The 18,163-nt window shown below is 47.5% G+C and overlaps 5 protein-coding genes across 5 annotated transcripts; 4 read left to right on the top strand and 1 right to left on the bottom strand.

Moving 5' to 3' along the window:
• Positions 1 to 1,946: 1,946 nt before the first annotated feature.
• N7483_002009 (uncharacterized protein) lies at positions 1,947 to 3,935 on the top strand (the record flags this gene model as incomplete). Its single annotated transcript, XM_057085446.1, has 1 exon — positions 1,947 to 3,935. The coding sequence occupies one exon, from the start codon at positions 1,947 to 1,949 to the stop codon at positions 3,933 to 3,935; it is 1,989 nt and encodes a 662-aa protein (XP_056951595.1).
• A 1,945-nt stretch (positions 3,936 to 5,880) lies between these two features.
• N7483_002008 (F-box/LRR-repeat protein) lies at positions 5,881 to 8,541 on the top strand (the record flags this gene model as incomplete). The annotated part of the gene is made up of 3 exons (XM_057085445.1): positions 5,881 to 6,076; positions 6,132 to 8,084; positions 8,159 to 8,541. The coding sequence occupies 3 exons, from the start codon at positions 5,881 to 5,883 to the stop codon at positions 8,539 to 8,541; spliced, it is 2,532 nt and encodes an 843-aa protein (XP_056951594.1).
• A 540-nt stretch (positions 8,542 to 9,081) lies between these two features.
• N7483_002007 (40S ribosomal eS26 domain-containing protein) lies at positions 9,082 to 10,211 on the bottom strand (the record flags this gene model as incomplete). Its single annotated transcript, XM_057085444.1, has 5 exons — positions 9,082 to 9,187; positions 9,283 to 9,513; positions 9,834 to 9,870; positions 9,923 to 10,006; positions 10,205 to 10,211. The coding sequence occupies 5 exons, from the start codon at positions 10,209 to 10,211 to the stop codon at positions 9,082 to 9,084; spliced, it is 465 nt and encodes a 154-aa protein (XP_056951593.1).
• A 182-nt stretch (positions 10,212 to 10,393) lies between these two features.
• N7483_002006 (CBS and PB1 domain protein) lies at positions 10,394 to 12,674 on the top strand (the record flags this gene model as incomplete). The annotated part of the gene is made up of 3 exons (XM_057085443.1): positions 10,394 to 10,621; positions 10,781 to 11,654; positions 11,719 to 12,674. 3 exons carry the CDS (start codon positions 10,394 to 10,396, stop codon positions 12,672 to 12,674), a joined length of 2,058 nt encoding a protein of 685 aa, XP_056951592.1.
• An 834-nt stretch (positions 12,675 to 13,508) lies between these two features.
• On the top strand, positions 13,509 to 17,265 carry N7483_002005 (nuclear import receptor PSE1; the record flags this gene model as incomplete). Its single annotated transcript, XM_057085442.1, has 7 exons — positions 13,509 to 13,735; positions 13,905 to 14,095; positions 14,177 to 14,352; positions 14,443 to 14,874; positions 14,930 to 15,295; positions 15,327 to 16,996; positions 17,058 to 17,265. 7 exons carry the CDS (start codon positions 13,509 to 13,511, stop codon positions 17,263 to 17,265), a joined length of 3,270 nt encoding a protein of 1,089 aa, XP_056951591.1.
• Between the last annotated feature and the right edge of the window lie 898 nt (positions 17,266 to 18,163).

The raw sequence follows: 18,163 nt of genomic DNA, 5'->3' as shown, positions 1-18,163 counted from the left end.
ATAAGTATCCATCTAGAATCAGTAACATATATTTCCCTTTCTGTATAGAAAGATAAGGTAAAAAGTGCTTTTGTAGCTAATAAATACTAATCTTATCACTTATCCATCTATTAGGACTCTTATTTATACCCTAAAGTGGTGGCTTTTGAAACCAGCGTTCCAAAAAGACCTTACCCTTAAAAATGATATATAGGGGAAGCGCAATACCATTAGACCTAATATATTCAATCACAGTAACCCATTCTCGATCACCAGGCTATAGAATACCTCTTTTTCCATAGTATTCAGCAGAAGTAGTAATTCTTGAAGTAGAATTGATTCCCATTACAAAACCAGACTCAGCAAAATTATAGATATCATCAGAAGTGATACCATATTTTTTGATAGTGTTTTCAACAAGCTTAAACCAAGGTAGGATCACTGTAGGATCTTCGGAAAGGGCTCTTTCATAATTATATTTACAAAAAAGACAAGTAGAAAGAGATTGGTGTCTTTTGACAAATTCTGTACTCCAATTTTTGCCAACTTTCGGAGGGGTGCCATGAGGTGATAATTCACGCGATCGGAGCAATAAATTGGCCATATCTCGTAACATAGTACGTGTAAGAGCTGCTGCTCAAGAATCCATTGAAAGTAGCCATTTTTCCATAGATTTCTCTTCTAAGATAGTAAATCTATGGCCAGAGAGGCGAGAATCATCCCAAAATTGTCGTCCTTTGATTCGGTGCTTCAAAGTTGAGACCGGCACGCTAAAAGCACGCGCAGCAGCAGCAGCATCGGGATATTGGCCGTCTTTTATAGCTTTGATAGCTAATAAGAGAGCACCCTCCTGCTGTACTAATTTTTGAGACCTTTGAGAGCGAATTGGTGGCATGGTGAATGATTAAAAACATAGATTGCTGGAGAAGGGCTTTTTTTTAATGTGTCGCTCGGGCGACCGGGAATCACGTTAAACAAAATACTTAATTAGGTAATCAGTGGCTCAGGCTGATTTTATTATAGTGAGGATTAAATTCTTCATCAGGCTGTCTAAATAGTAATCATATATATACATATTATTAAAGTCTGGAAGTTGAAGTTTTTATATCATAATGATAAACTACCAGTGATGAGGTAGGTAGGCGGTCAACATTAGAAAATTCATATGGGAAAATGGAGTTTGGCCCAACAAACTGAAGTATTATGGGCATGAAATCAGAACCGACAATGACCTTCAGAGCTGGTACAAAGAATTGACGTCAAAAATTTCCCAGAGAGGCCAGGCTGAGGGAATCAGAGTCTCAGATGACATCTGGAGGTGGTCATACTAGTAGTAAAAGAGGTTTGAGCGCAGTTCGCTAGTGCAGACTCGGAGCAGAAAGCACTGCATGCGGAGTCAGAGAACCTTGAGCATTCGGTAAGTACGAATCGATCTTTTCCGAGGATATAAATTAACCAGATACCAGACAAATGAGGAATATCTGACAACATACATTCACTGGGACAGTGACTCGGGCAGGTCCTCCTGTTGATCTATGTTTACAGCTACTCTGCTGTAAGCTAGATGGGAAGACAAACCGTTACAGCTCCCTTATCTTTAACAAGAGCGTCAAGTCCCAGTTTTACCATTATCAGATTAGTGGTGCAGTGTGGATTTTGCTAAAGATTTTTGGATCGATTGATCCGGAGCCCCTAACCAAGTTTGGAAACATTTCGTCCGACAGCCCGCAAGCAAAACAAACTCGTAAGGCTGCAAAGTCGTCAACAAGTTCATCTGAAGCTGATTGATGACTGACTCTTACTTACACGGGTGCTCTCTTCCTCTTTCCTCAACACGCTCCAACACGCTCCCTCTTCAAGTTCCCTCAGTTCTTTCCCGATCTTATCACAGTTATCTCGCAACTATCTCCGAATCGCTCTTCGTCTCTTCCTTCTGCTTCCTCTCTTATCCACGACCAAATCTAGAGATGGCCAACAAGGGGCGGGAGCAAGCTCTCCGACACTTGAATAAGCAAATTCCTGTCTTCAACAAGAATACTTTCTTGTTTATCTTTCTGACGGATTTCACCAACGAAGAAGAAAATGCTCTCATGGAGGCTTTTAGGCTACTTTTTATGATAAATGGCCGCGAAATACAAGCATGGAAGCCTTCTCGACACCTGCTGAGTAGCCTTGGGGTCCAGGGTACTCATCGAGACAGCCAAGCCAACATCTATGCCATTGCTATGCTTGCTTATCGATCTGGTCTTCAGTTCTCGGGGGTTTCAAACGATATCGAAACAAAACCTGCTACAATTTTTATCGTTGTCGACGAGCTCAGCAAACGTTGCTGGACTAACACACACAAAGTCGGCGAGCAAGGTACAATTTCAATACTCATGGTTCACGTGCAATCAGAGACGGATGATTATACACCTCCATATTGCTTCACTATCCCGGTTGGAGTGCGCGTTGAAGTTGCTCGTTATGATCTTAGCCTGTGGCACGATTTTGAGTCTGGTCATGATTTCTCTAATGATTCCACCTTGTCTGAAAACGGACTGCTGGATATTCTAGGATATTTCCAAAATGGAGAGCACCGGGACTATAGTAATGAGGAAGAATATCTGGATGACTTTTGGAGTGGCGGTATTGGTTCCTGGGGGTATAAACATTGGAGTACGTTCATTTACGACCCAGATCAGCGGCCATTTCAAGTTGTTTCTTCAAGTGAAACTTCGTCCACAATAAATGAAACATGGAGAGCTTTATTACCACGTCTTCCCGCGGAGCTCGTCGGCAACATTATCTCTTTCACAGCTGCAGAGCCGTTGACGGAGAAGATTCTGTGGGAAAAACGCCAATCGGACGAGCATCTGCATCTATTTCTCACGTTTCCCACAACAGAAAATGAGCTACATGAAACTAGTCTGATCATTCATGATCTTCTACGGCAGCAACCCGAAGATTCTCCGAAAACAGCAGAGCTAATCCCGCTGCATTGTCATCAGATGATCTCACGCCGTGATATCTGGACATTTTGGGAAGCATACCGACAACACGAGCCTGATGAAAGACTTCACAGTCCATTTATGAACCTGCTGTTACATTCTTTCACTGATAACTTGAAAGATCACAAAATGTCTCCCTTCGCAGTTGTCCGGGATTTAAGACATATGCCTCTGGCTATCATGCACATCACTTTTACGGAAATGTGCCTGCCGCAACAGAAAAGAAAACAAGGCTTGGATTGGAGTTGGAAGGCCTACCCTGTTAATACGGCAGAGCTTTTACATCATCCAGATCAGCCGTGTTATGAAGTTTCCCCGCTCTGGAGGGGGGCAAGGTCATTTGATATTCTTGACAATAGGCGGGACCGATGGATCTCAGTATTCTACCTGACAAAAAGGTTCACAGAGAAAGAGGATTCAAAACTGAGGCAACTAGTCGAAGAAGATCTGAAGAGTGTGTGCTATATACCCTGGGAGCATGAGGAGGATGGAGGCTTGGACGACATGTGGAAAATACTCTTGAAAGTGTACAGGTATCACGGACTGGGAACAAAGTGTCACCGCTTGTTCTTCATTGACAGGGAGTCATTCAATGATCGTCGACTCATTATTATTGAAGCTTACTTTTATCTCGCCGGGAGACAAGTACAAAGCCGCAGCAAGCTTCTACAAGGCCTCGAAGCACCTTTGCTAGCCGGATTTCGTCATTGTCGTATTCCAGCCACAGAGGCACCGATGATCTCCCTCGCGCTTTCAAAAAAGACAATGGTTTTCGAAGAACTTGAGGGTCCTGACGATGAAGACACCGAGTTTATTCGACCGGGCTGGCCAAGTTTTAGCGATCTTCCTCCAACAAATCCTTTCAGGCCAGACTGGGAAGAGCCAACGACAATACCTGTCTGGGAGATTTTCAATGTCATGGGTGGTGGGCTCAACCCGAACCCAGAAACGGAAACAAATTCTTGAACTCGACGAGGACAGCCACATCCTGTAACAAGAGGAGATGAAGCCACGGCGAAGCCACAAATGGGAATTTAAAGACGCGGAGCCTATGTTCAGGGAATGAATTTTCAATTTAGAATACCTTCATCATATTCATTCCTCCTGCTACCTCACTGTCATGATATCAACAATATCATCCGTGGACACAAACGAGAAATTTCACAAAGATTCAAGTTTCCATTTCATTTCATAACTTTGTAGACAATGACTGTCCTTTTGATTTTTGATTTTTAGATAATATCCGCTCATTTGGCGACAATAATGCGGACTGCCCATGTTCTCGAGCTGACGCATGACGACAAGTGTAAGCCTAGGAAAGAGAATTGAGGGATCTGAGTTCAATTGAAAGATAATCTCACCACTCGATTGATCGCTTCGACGTCTCCACCTCCCAGTGACCACATTATCGCCAAACATAGACCTAGACATCGCATACTCTATATCATTTTGGTCGGAGTGCTTGCCCAAATTAGAAAGCCAAGCCAAACCGCTATGACAAGAACTCACAATCAAGATATTTGCACCTTTGAATTAGAATTATGAATGCTTCGGGACACGAGGTCAACAATTATCCACCTCGTGCCTCGATTATAGTGGTTGGACTACGAGCGCCAGCTCATAACGTTTGTCTCGTCCTCAAAATGCCTGAAACAGTCATATTCATCAAACGAGGATGTGTCGAAAGTGGAGGTTTTAGAAGGAGTTTCTCAATCAAGAAGATGAAAATGATCAAAGTGCGTAGTAATGCCAAAGCTAGTAACCTCCAGCGGTCAATTTGTAGTAGCACAACGGCCATTCTCAGGCTGTAGAAAAGATTCGGATCAAAGCAATCAACAACTTGGAGGTATAAAATGGAAATGAAGACTGGTACATTCAACTTGAAGTCTTTTTGTGAAAATCCAGTACTACTAGATACTCGATACACCTTCTGTATGAGGATAAAGGGGTCGGGTAACTTGAATGCTCCACATTCTTTGTACGGCTCCACGTAGAGAACGTCCACGAGATACCCGAACTTGAATCGCCAAGCAAATCTTAGCTAAGACAGCGGGATGTGTTGGTGTTTGATTGGCTTGGTATGAGCTCTTCTTTGCGTGATGCTGAATGTGAATGTTGGTACTCCAAGTCCGTTCTTCCCTTCATTCCGACGACTCGGATCATCATGATGTTGACGTGATTGGAAATGTAGCCGAGAGATTGAGAGATATTTAAGATGTCATCTAAATGTTGCTACGGAGTAGAAGGGGTTAGAGTAGAGTACTTGAGGGAATAATAGAGATCATCAATCAAGCTTGAACTTGAAGTAGCACTTGAGTCGTCTTTCTCTATCTACTATGTAGTATGTTGAGTCCTATAACATATGTGGATAAAAGGAACACCATTTGAAACACCGCCGGGTCCTTAACATTTGAAGTTAGAGTCTAGGTGCATATTGAAGCTTGAATGAACTTGAATTCATTCAAATGTTTCTCCTACTACTGTAGTAGTATGTATAGTATGTGCAAGGTCAACTGGTTGACATCAAAGACATAATGGAGACCCTGAGCGCGATGACATCATATACATAATCAACATCTATTTTAGACCAACACGGTACTCAAATAGAACATTTGAACTTTGATCGGAATAAATTCTTGTCTCTTGAATTCGAACTTGAAATATGGTTCCAATAATAAATCAGGACGGTGTAAGTTGAAGCACTGCTGTCGGGCTGAAGGTATCCCCGCTATTCGCAAAACGGGGCGTTGATGACTTGCCTCTAGCATCCTAGTGGTGCAACGTGGCTGTGTCGGGCAACTCACAGGACCCTAATCTAACGACAATCATACATGCACTGACAAGAATATCACTGTGTTTAAATCCGATACAAGATATCCATCCATGAAGACCCACAGAAACATTCAAAGTCATGGCAATGGACCTAATCCCACCGTCCTATAAATCAGCAACAGACCGCGATGCATGGGCTATTATCGCCCACTACATCCCGTCCAGCGACTTATGTGCCGCCTCATTAGTATCTCATCGGTGGCATGATCTATTCATGCCATTTCTATGGGGTGATCCAGCGTCTCATTTCGGGACAGAGAACGATGCCGTCTATGGTAAGACCCCGCAGTGGACGCTTCAAGGTGTCGAGGCATCACTAATGTATACCAGTCGCTCTCACGCGGTTCCGAAGGACCCTGAAATATGCAAGAAAAGAGGTGCGCGCTTTGACACATACTCTTCATTTGCCACCGGCTCTATCCGAGATCTATGATGGCCCGCGACCCGAATGGCTGAGAGATATCCTGGAGTCTCTACCATGTCTCCAATCGCTGATGGTCTCGCGTCTCCCGTTCTTCGATCACAATTGCATGATTGCATTAAAGAGTCCGCAGAGGTCAAGTCACTATAATGTTCGTCTTCTATTGGCAGATCATGAACCAAACACTACTTCTGTGGGCCTGGCGGAGACGCTGCTGAGGTTCCCCTTGTTGACCTATCTGGATCTCTCTTACACAACCTCGGCACGAGATCTGAGCGTACTCTCGGCCTTGTCTCAGTTAGAACATCTCCAAGTGTTGAAGCTTCGGGGCATTGGGCTGAAGGATCCCGACGCGGAGTTCCTGGCCAATGCCATTGGCAAACGAGTTCGATTTCTGGACCTGCGCAATAACATGCTCACAGATATGGCTGTTCGCTCATTACTGCAGGCATCATTTGCTTTACCAAATCAGTCCCTACAGCTTCCACAGCACCTTAGACGTACTGGATACTCTCCAGACCCTGTTGCCCAGACAGCTCTTCGAGGACTTGGTTCAGATTTCTTGACGTCGCCTCATCTAGATGAACAATACCTGAAATTCTTAGCGGGTCCAGTTACTAGTCATCCTTGGGTTGATTATATGCCTTCTGTTGGTATCACTCACCTCTATATCGCAAATAATATGATCAGTGTGGAGGGGGTGGCAGCTCTATTGAGTTCTTCTCGGCTTCATGCTCTTGATGCTGGTACAGTGAAAACAGCAGATATCATTTACAAGCATCAGTCATCTCCAAAGGATGGGCGATACCCTGGTGCTGAAAAGCTCGTCCCTATATTAGGGAACCTTGCCGGCGATGAATTAACCTATCTGCGAGCAAATCATGCAGTCCTCACTGCAGAGCCTCCGTCGAAAGATGTTGGGAACGTCGCAGACTTGCTGCCGGAGCTGGCAACCTGCACAGGGGCCCTGGAGGCAGAGCTTGATGCTTCACAAGAAGCACGAATCTATGAGCTTCCTACAACCGAGGCACCTATCTACGAGCTTGCAGACACATCTGCTACCGGTTACACAAGTACTGTAGCCACGAGTAACCCGAAAGTTCAAAAGCCTCCGATGCCATATGAGGATGAACCCTTGCCTACGGCCAGACGGGGATCTGCTTTCGCTCCAGAAGTCCTCCATACTATGTCAAATGGTGGAAGTTCAATCGACTCCACGACTTTCAGCCCTATAGCTACTAGGACCCCACAGGGACTGCAAACCGAAGGAATATTATCGTCTATCTCGACTACGGCGTATTGCGCGAGTCCTGGTGGAATAACTACGCTATCGCCAACTGCCACATTCTGCAGCTCTCCCACTGGATCAGACGATCCTCGCGCACAAATAATTCAAGAGCTTCTGGCAAAGCGCCCGCGCAACAAATCACTCCCACTCCGCAATGGTAAAGAGAGTCGATTCCCATACTTACATCCATCACATATCTCACACTGCGAGACGCTAGTTCTTACCGACATCCCCTCACATATACCTCCAAACTCTCCAATACTATACACCCTCACGCGCTTCATCACAGCATGCTCCAACGAAGCACTTCTCGCAACACTACAAGCAGGTTCAGACTATTCCCTCCCACCAGGCCAAGCCCGCTACCAAGCCGAGCAGCAACGCTCTCGCTCCCTCTTCGGGCTTCGTCACATTATCCTTGAGATCACAGACACCTCACGAGCGAAATTAACATCCTGGAAACCCGCCAACCAGCGCAACGGAAATACAGTTTCCAGTACAGGAGATCGTGACTCTGAAGCCTTATGGTCTGCCGCAACAGATGACTTCAGCTTCTTCGGCGAAGAAGAATGCGGTATACCCGAGAATGACCCGGGAAATATTTCCCTATGGCAGTCTTGAATGAGAAAGTCTCGCTCATGCCATCAGATGAGGACTCTGCAAATTCCCGTTCTAGTACTGAGTCTCCTCGGAATATCCCACAGCGTAGCATACCTTCAACAGCACCTGAAGCTCAGCGGAGGCAATTACTACAAGATGTAGATCTTGTTGCGCAACTTGCTGCGTTTCGACGAGGGAAGAAGGCAGAGTATGAGGCTCTTGTTAGACGTGAGCGAGGACGGAGGAATACGGCGGGGACTGGGGTCTCAAGTATATACTCCGCTTCTTCGGCGCAGATCTCCATGGCTCATTTTGTGGAGGGGTATTGGAAAGGAGAGGTGAAGATTGTGAGAAATCCGACGCCCAAGGGTCGTAGCGGGATGGTTGATATGTATGGAAATTATTTCGAGAAGGGGTACTTGTATCCATGAATCAATGGCCCAGGCAATCCCCAGATGATAGATATCAATTTGTTTAATGTGGAGATTCAATACAAGGACATAGTGAGAATCTACAATTCTTATCGAGAATGGAATTTTGAGAAATTTTTTGGTATTTTCTAAGCCCAATATGCGGGGCACACCCTTGTCCTCTCATACATGAGCCGATAAGAATATCCTAACTCAAGTACGCCGAGGAACACATAACTCGAGACAAGACAGTAGAAAAAAGAGCAACAGAGGAAGCCGTAGAAATAAAAACATTCCTATAACTCCCCCCGGGTTCCAATCCCAGTGTCCCATCATGTCAATTCATCCAACAACCGAATGCCGAATACCTCCAGTTTTTTAAATCAGTTCGTCACAGCATTGCCGGTCGATTCATGACGGTCGTGAAAACGAACGCCTAGAACCGAGCCAAAATCGCGTGGTGCAAGGTCAAGCGGAAAGAAAAGAGGAGACAAAATAAAAGAATTCATTTCAGACTAGTTCCATTTTATTTTGTTTCGTTAAAGGGCCGTCTCCGATCCTTTAGTTGGCCTTACCGGCCTGAGGGGGGGTAAGCTTCTTTCCGTCCTTGTTGTAGCGAATACGAGGAGGAGGAGCACGGTTGCGGCGACCGACGCGGGAACGGACACTGAAGGAAATAATTAGTATGGCTTGTAAATTGATAACGAAATACACCTGAAATTCGTTGCGTGTTCAAGTGTAGAGTGTGGACGTGGTGCGTACCGAACGATCTTGCCGTGGATAGCGCAGGAAACGCAGTACTGGAGCTTCAGGTACATCTTGGGGACGGAGTACTCGGCGAAGACAGAGGCATCGGAGATATCACGGATGGCAGCGGACTCAACCATGTTGCGGATGGTGAAACGCTTGATAGCCTTGTCCTTGGGAACGCAGCGGGCACAGTTGGAGCAGCGCACCGGCTTGACGTGGCCGCGGCCATTCTTGTTGCGACCGCTAGAAAAATCAATCAGTTATCAGTTCGTTTGGTGGATGCTGTGCCTGTTGTGCGAATTTGACTGTTCCATTTTCATGGACGTTCATTCCGGGTCCCTGTGGCTCTCCCATTCTCCTTGATCGTTCCGGCAATGCGCGTTGGCTGGTGCTTTATTCATGACATTTTTGTTGTGTTGGTTGTGGGTTCATCGAGACTTTATTTCCGGTTTTTTTTTTCATTTTCATTTTTTGGCGTAGCTTCGGCATCATTGCGGAGGTTCAAGTCGAATGGGAGTCTGGGATGTGGAATTTCGCGACGACGGGGAGGGATCTGGTCTTACTTGTTCGCCCGCTTCTTGACCATTTTGACGGATTGATCTGGATTCGTGTTAGACGTTGAAAATAATCGTAGAGGGTAGGGACAGCGTACGGTTGACTTGTCGAGGGTGGGTTGTCGAAGCTCGCTCACTCAGAGACTCATCGGGAATGGATAGTGGTTGTGTTGTGGGAAGCCCTAAGCCCTTAAGCGAGACCCACGGATGACTGATGCCTTGACACCTTATTTATGTGGCATGAATTGAAGGCATCACATGACGCAGTTATCACGTGTGACATCACGGGATGCACTATTCCTAAAACCATCTAGCGTCCGGAACGAACCGTCAGACCATTTACCCTATTACATAATCCCTTGTTTACCTGCGGGACAAACAGGACATAGAGGGAGAAACACCCCTGTTCAGATCGTCGTTCGACTACTTCTCCTAACACTTTAGAAGGGCTAAAAAGAAAAAAAAATCTCGCCCTTACTGCTTTTTGGTTGTGCTGTGTTTCACTTCTTCATTTCATCCCCTCCCTCCTATCTCACCAATCTCCTGTTTTATTACGTGGTTCTTTAAAAATGTCGCATACAGGCACATTTAGAGGGACGCCCAATAAGACCATCGGGAGAGGGAGGCTGCCCGACTTTGACGGTTCCAGTTCCAACGCTTCTCACATCCCTCGGCCCCGACCCGACCGCCCTGAACCTCCTTCTTCCCACCCCCCATCCAGCGACGTTGGTAGCGGAACCGGCACCATGAGCGCGGCTAGTAGTAGACAACGGCAAACGCAGTCGAAGCGTGATGAGGTGTGTGATCAACCCAGCTACATTATTCCTAGGATGTGCTTTGTCTCACTCTTTGTGTCTATGCGGTGGATACAAGCTTCGAGCAAAACTTTTTCTTCTCGAGTCACTGCTTCAACTCGACTTTTATCGGTTGACTGACCGCTTTTTTCATTGTTATAGGCAATCCGCCTCAAGATGGAGGCCAACCTCAACAAAAAGAAACAACATCAGGCCAAGGCTACCCGCTCGCGTAAGGCTCCTCCAGGTACTGTGCTGGCTTTGAAGCCCAGCCAGGCTCTTCAGATTAAGCCCATCCTTAGCATCGCTGAGGCTGCTCAGTTGATGGCTGCTAAGCGAGAGGACTGCGTCTTGGTTACCGACGACGATGAGCGAATTTCGGGTATTTTCACAGCTAAGGATTTGGCTTTCCGTGTGGTCGGAATGGGTCTGAAAGCCCGTGAGGTCTCAGTGGCTGAAATTATGACCAAGAACCCTCTATGTGCGCGAACTGACACCAGCGCTACCGACGCGCTCGACCTGATGGTTCGCAAGGGATTCAGACATCTGCCGGTCATGGATGAGAACCAGGATATTTCGGGTGTTTTGGATATCACCAAGTGCTTTTACGATGCGATGGAAAAATTGGAGCGCGCCTACAGCTCATCTCGGAAACTCTACGATGCTTTGGAAGGTGTGCAAACCGAGCTTGGCTCCAGCCAGCCCCAGCAGGTCATTCAGTATGTGGAGGCTCTGCGACAGAAGATGTCTGGTCCGACTCTTGAGTCTGTCCTGGATGGTATGCCCCCAGTGACTGTATCCGTTCGTACCACGGTGAAGGATGCGGCAGCTTTAATGAAAGAGCACCACACCACCGCTCTCCTTGTCCAAGACCAGGGCTCAATCACTGGTATTTTCACTAGCAAGGATATTGTTCTCCGTGTCATTGCTCCTGGTCTTGACCCGGCCACCTGCAGTGTGGTCCGAGTTATGACCCCTCATCCCGACTTTGCTCCTTCTGATATGAGCATTCAGGCCGCGCTTCGCAAGATGCACGGTAAGTTTTCTTTCAATATTAGGGCTTGATGGTTCTAGGATGCTAATTTCTGGCCTTTTTTCAGATGGTCACTACCTTAACCTGCCTGTCATGAACGAGGGAGGTGAGATTGTCGGTATGGTGGATGTGTTGAAACTCACATACGCCACTCTGGAGCAGATCAACACCATGCAGACCCAGGATGATGAAGGTCCTGCATGGAACAAGTTCTGGCTTTCAATGGACCACGAGTCAGACTCAATGGTTTCTGGCAGTCAGAGCCACCCGCCCCATGCTGCAAACCGCTCTGTTATGAGCCCCGACTTGGCTCGCTCAGCCTACGATAACAGTGTACTTCCAAATGAATCGGCATCACACCACGGTGGTGAGGAGCACTCGGAAGTCGCATCACAGCACCATAAGGAGCCCGCTGAGGATGTTCCATTCCCCTTCAAGTTCAAGGCTCCTAGTGGACGTGTGCACCGGGTCAATGTTTTGACTACTGCTGGAGTTGAGGATCTTGTGAAGCAGGTGACTGCTAAGCTTGGTTCTGAAGTTGAAGCTGTTGGTGGTGAGGCAATCGTTGAGGAAGGTCGCCTAAGCAACACTGGCTACGCCCTCAGCTACATGGATAATGAGGGCGACACTGTTTCGATCACCACTGACCAGGACATGTTGGATGCCATCAACCTGTCCCACCGCACTCACCGTGAAAAGGTCGATCTCTTTGTTCATGATCCGGCTCAGCCCCCTATCCCTGCCCCTGCTTCTGCTCCTGCCCCTGTTGAACCCCAGCCAGTTCAGGTTCAGCCTGCTACCCCGATCATTGAAGAGCACAGCAGTGTTGCTGATGATACTGCCACTGAGGAACCTGTCCCTGTCGTCAAGCCTCGTACCCAACAATTCCCCTCACATGGCCACGGCCCTGAGGAACAGCTCATTGCTGGTGTTCCTAATGACCTGCTCCTTCCTGGTGCCATTGTGACATTGGCTGCAGTTATTGCCGGTGTCTTCATTCTCAGCCGCCCTAGTGGTCGTTAAAAGGCCTTCCATTAAGGCAACTTCAAGTTCTGTGTACTTATGATTAGGGTCGGGATGATCTTCATTCTCCCATTGCTCCCTTTGATCATCTCTTAGATATCTCCTTCCCTCGTTCCCCCTCAAGTCCTTATTCTCACTATCCTCACTATCCTCTCACACTCTTGACCAAATCTCTCCTACTCATTTTGGCTCATGTGAATTTCCCTTTTTTTTTTATAAAGAGTGCATACCCCATTTTCTAATTATCAATATTCCTTTCTTCTTCCCTCTTCTTGTTTTTTACATGATCGGATAAGTGCTGTTCTAGTAAGGATTGGTCGTGCCCGGTAGTGGTTTAGCCTTCAATGCAAATAGTTCTTTGTATCAAGTACTATCAAAGAAACCCAAGCCCCATAGTAGAACCCGTAGTAGCCTTGTGACTATATATAGATGAGGTGAATGAGGGAACATTGGAGATAAAAGACTTCGTTCACAGTCACTAATAGTCGATCTCAAATTCCACTTCACACCTTCATTATACTTCAGAACCCACATTGTCTCCAGATCATTTCTGACTTTAAACTGACAAGATTTCCTTTCATATTGGTTGTCTAGTTTTCCCGGGTACTGCCCAAGTACTGACGATCCGACGGAGCGCTATCGCATATCAATTCCCCTAATCATCAATCTTTTTTTCCCTTCTCCCCGCCCCACCAAAAACAAAACTCCTCCCCTTCCTCTTCACATCCACCCCTCTTTTCAATACCTCCCACTCAAATCACTCTAACCTTAACCGGGTCCCAACGTATTGGGTTGTTTCTGTTTGTTGGATCTTGGGAACAGAAATCACCCATCATGTCCCTGCTCCCTCCCGAGGTCCACTCTGCGCTTTCCCAGCTGCTGGCCGCCTTGAGCACTCCAGATAATGCGGTTCGCTCTCAGGCTGAGGAACAGTTGAACAATGATTGGGTCCAGAATAGGCCTGATGTCTTGTTGATGGGACTTGCTGAACAGCTTGAGGGTTCTAAAGACACATTAGTGAGTCCCCGCTTTCCTCCCTTGAGAGACAATACCTTACTGCGGTGAGGCAATAGAGGGGCGTTCTTGATGCAGAAAAATAAAATGGATCAGAAGAGCAGATCCAAATAAAAGCGGAGCATCTGAATGCAGCATACCTCTTTTCGACTACGATTCAACTGCTAATATTGGCACAATATAGACTCGTGCTTTCTCCGCTGTGCTTTTCCGAAGAATTTCAACAAAGACTCGCAAGGACCCCGTGACCGGTGACGCCAAGGAGGTCTTCCTCTGCTTGCCCAACGAACAACGAGTGCTTATCCGTGAAAAACTTGTGAACTGCCTTACAACCGAGTCTATCACTGATGTGCGCAAGAAGATTGGTGATGCGGTTGCCGAGGTGGCGCGGCAATACACCGATAATGGTACGCGACCTTGATTTTTGTCACCCGTATCGACATTTTTCTACAGATTCTGACCGTTGATATTTGGAGAAATCCTTACAGGCGACCAATGGCCCGAATTACTTGGAATCCTCTTCCAAGCCAGTCAATCCCCAGAGTCCGCTCTCCGAGAGACGGCTTTCAGAATCTTCACAACCACACCTGGTATCATTGAGAAGCAACACCAAGATGCTGTCGTGGGCGTTTTTACCAAGGGATTCAAGGATGAGAACATTGCGGTATGTCACGATATGTCTTTCTTGTTAAGGAAAAAAAATCATGAAGACCCGGCCAAGTTTGTCCCCCACTAACAAATTGTTGGTTTCTAGGTTAGAATTGCCGCTATGGAAGCTTTCGCCGCTATGTTCCGCTCTATCCCCAAGAAATCCCAGCCTAAGTTTTTCTCTCTTACGGGAGACCTTCTCAACATCCTGCCCCCGCTCAAGGAATCCAGTGAAAGCGATGAGCTATCTTCATCCTTCCTTGCTCTGATCGAGCTTGCCGAAATCAGCCCCAAGATGTTCAAGGGTTCTTTCACAGACCTGGTCAAATTCAGTATCAGTGTTATTGCCGACAAGGAGCTCAGTGATCAAGTGCGCCAGAACGCCCTGGAGCTTATGGCCACCTTCGCCGACTATGCGCCGAACATGTGTAAGAGGGAACCCAATTTTGCACAAGAGATGGTTACGCAATGTCTGAGTCTGATGACCGATGTTGGTGCTGATGACGAGGATGCAGAGGAGTGGAATGCTTCTGAGGATGTAAGTTTTCTCCAGCTGCTTTGCATGGAATTTGACTAATGGCGGGTTTTTAAAGCTCGAACCTGAGGAGAGCGATCTCAACCACATTGCTGGTGAGCAATGTATGGACCGTCTGGCCAACAAGCTGGGTGGCCAGGCCATTCTCCAGCCTGCTTTCTCCTGGATTCCCCGTATGATGTCTTCTACTGCTTGGCGTGATCGTCACGCTGCTCTCATGGCCATTTCCGCTATTTCCGAGGGCTGTCGGGATCTTATGGTTGGTGAGCTTGATCAAGTCCTTGCTCTTGTTGTGCCTGCTCTGCGCGACGCCCACCCTCGTGTTCGCTATGCTGGTTGCAATGCCCTCGGTCAGATGAGTACCGATTTTGCCGGAACTATGCAGGAGAAGTACCACGGCATTGTCCTCAACAACATCATTCCCGTCCTGAGCTCCCCCCGAGCCCCGTGTTCAGTCTCACGCTGCTGCTGCCTTGGTCAACTTCTGTGAGGAGGCTGAACGCAGCATCCTCGAGCCTTACCTTGGAGACCTTCTTAGCCGTCTCTTGGAGCTTCTGCGTAGCGAGAAGCGCTACCTTCAAGAGCAGGCTCTTTCCACCATTGCTACCATCGCTGACTCCGCCGAGACCGCTTTCGGACAGTACTATGAAAACCTCATGCCGCTGTTGCTCAGCGTTCTTAAGCAGGAGCAGGGTAAGGAGTACCGCTTACTTCGTGCCAAGGCCATGGAGTGTGCTACCCTGATTGCTCTGGCTGTTGGTAAGGAGAAGATGGGCCCAGACGCCCTGAACTTGGTTCAAATTCTGGGCCACATTCAACAGAACATCGTCGATGCCGATGATCCTCAGTCACAATACCTGCTTCACTGCTGGGGCCGTATGTGCCGTGTGCTTAACCGCGACTTCGTCCCATACCTTCCAGGTGTGATGCCACCTTTGCTGACTGTGGCTGCCGCCAAGGCTGATATCCAGCTGCTCGATGACGAGGATCAGATTGAGCAGGTGGAACAGGATGAGGGCTGGGAGTTGGTGCCTCTCAAGGGCAAGGTCATCGGTATCAAGACCAGCGCTCTAGAGGACAAGAACACTGCCATTGAGTTGATCACCATTTACGCCCAGATCTTGGAGGAAGCCTTTGAGCCTTATGTCCTGGAGACAATGGAGAAGATCGCCGTCCCCGGCCTTGCATTCTTCTTCCACGACCCCGTTCGTGTCTCAGCTGCTAAGTTGATTCCCCAACTGCTGAACTCTTACAAGAAGGCTCATGGCCAGCAAACCCCCGGCTTCCTTGAGATGTGGAACAAGGTTGCTGAGAAGATCATTGAGGTTCTGAGCGCCGAGCCCACCGTTGATACTCTTGCAGAGATGTACCAATGCTTCTATGAGTCTGTGGAGGTCGTTGGTCGCAACAGCCTGACCCCTCAACACATGCAAGCATTCATCGACTCTGCGAAGTCTACTCTGGAAGACTATCAGATGCGTGTGAAGCAACGTTTGGAGGAGCAGGCTGAACTGGAGGACGGAGATGAGGAGAACCTGGATTACGAGTACGCTGTTGAGGATGACCAGAACCTGCTCAGCGATATGAACAAGGCATTCCACACCATCTTCAAGGCCCAAGGCACTACCTTCCTGCCTGCCTGGCAACAGCTGATCCAGTTCTACGACAATTTCATCACCAGCCAGGATCCCACACAGCGCCAATGGGCCCTCTGCATCATGGATGATGTTCTGGAGTTCTGTGGTGAGGAATCTTGGACTTACAAGGACCACATCATGCAGCCTCTCGCCGCGGGTCTTCAGGATGAGAATGCCGCTAACCGCCAAGCGGCTGCTTATGGTGTCGGTGTGGCCGCTCAGAAGGGTGGTATTGCTTGGAGCGACTTTGTGGCTGCCAGCATCCCAAGCCTTTTCCAGGTGACACAGCACCCACAGAACCGCACTGAGGAGCATGTCTTTGCTACCGAGAACGCCTCGGCCAGTATCGCCAAGATTCTTCACTACAACCCATCCAAGGTGCAAGCCGCCGACGACATTCTGACCAACTGGATTGATACTCTGCCCATTACCTTTGATGAGGAGGCTGCACCCTACGCTTATTCTTTCATTGCACAGTTAATTGACCAGTACGTTATCAGTTTTTTTTTGTCTATTGTGATTCTCTCTTGTTAACTTTTAATCTTCTAGACAAAATCCTATCGTCTTTGCCAAGGCAGACCGTGTCTTTGGATTCATCGTGCAGGCCCTTGAAGCTGCTACCCTGCAAGGCCAAACCGCCACTCGTGTGGCACAGTCTGCCAAGTCATTGGTGGCTGCTACAGGGCTGAACGCTGAGTCGATCCTGGCCGGTGTCAGCCCTGATAGCCAGGAGCGTGTGCGCAAATTTTTCGCGTAAAAGGCGGGTTTCTGTTTTACGTAGCGCGCGGGTGCTGCTACGTTTTCCCGGTTTTCTTTTCTTTTCTCATTCCCCTGGTCATATGAATCTGATGCTAGTAAACCCCGAAATGTTTCGTTAATTCATTTCTTTTTTTTCTCCAAGGTCTCTCTTGGGCTCCTCAGGCTATGCTCTAAACTAACCTTGGAACCTAAATACTAAGTATCACAAGTGCAATGAAGCATAGAATTATAAATTCTGTATATAGCTTGGAATTGCATTCAAGTTATCCTCTTCAAGGTTTCCTTCAGGCGGGCACTTCCAGATGTCTACTAGGTAAGATTGAGCTTGTGAACCTTGGAAGTACGTGCATACTAGTAGTACCGACATCTGGACCTCGGAAGGTATTACTATGGATCATCGACATCACGATGCGCAGGTGTCCATAAATTGGAAACCAGGTGACCTTCCAACATTTGAAGAAGAAACATACGTGTGGGTCATTGAAGTGCAAAATCTTAACTATATAGGATCAATGGAGCAAATGGTCGTGGCAATAAGATACTATGTAACCTTGGAAGTATCTGCAGTGTATGCGTGCATATACTAGAATACAAGTGCGTGGCTAGAGGGAAGACAGTGGTTTATATGTGGTTGATAACCACCCGGGCTCCTCGGAGGCTGATACATAGCAAACAACCTCAGGCTGAGCCTTGGGATATAAAACCTCAACGTTCAAGTTTGAAGTGCTTGGAAGAGATGTGAGAAAAGAGGCTCTGCCCAGGTGGGCTTGAACATTTGAACTCTGAATTAGCGGCTGAAAGACTCGGAGGTAGGTCTGGCCAACATTTGAAAGAGGCTTAGCAGATCATATACTAGAAGTCCCCTCAACCCTGGAGGACTCGGAGCTGCCAGGTGC

Source organism: Penicillium malachiteum, assembly GCF_028827825.1.
Source record: "Penicillium malachiteum strain IBT 17515 chromosome Unknown utg000001l:1.0-8184562.0:1.0-8186909.0, whole genome shotgun sequence".
NCBI classification, from domain to species: Eukaryota; Fungi; Ascomycota; class Eurotiomycetes; order Eurotiales; family Aspergillaceae; genus Penicillium; species Penicillium malachiteum.
This window is presented reverse-complemented; position numbering and strand designations above follow the sequence as displayed.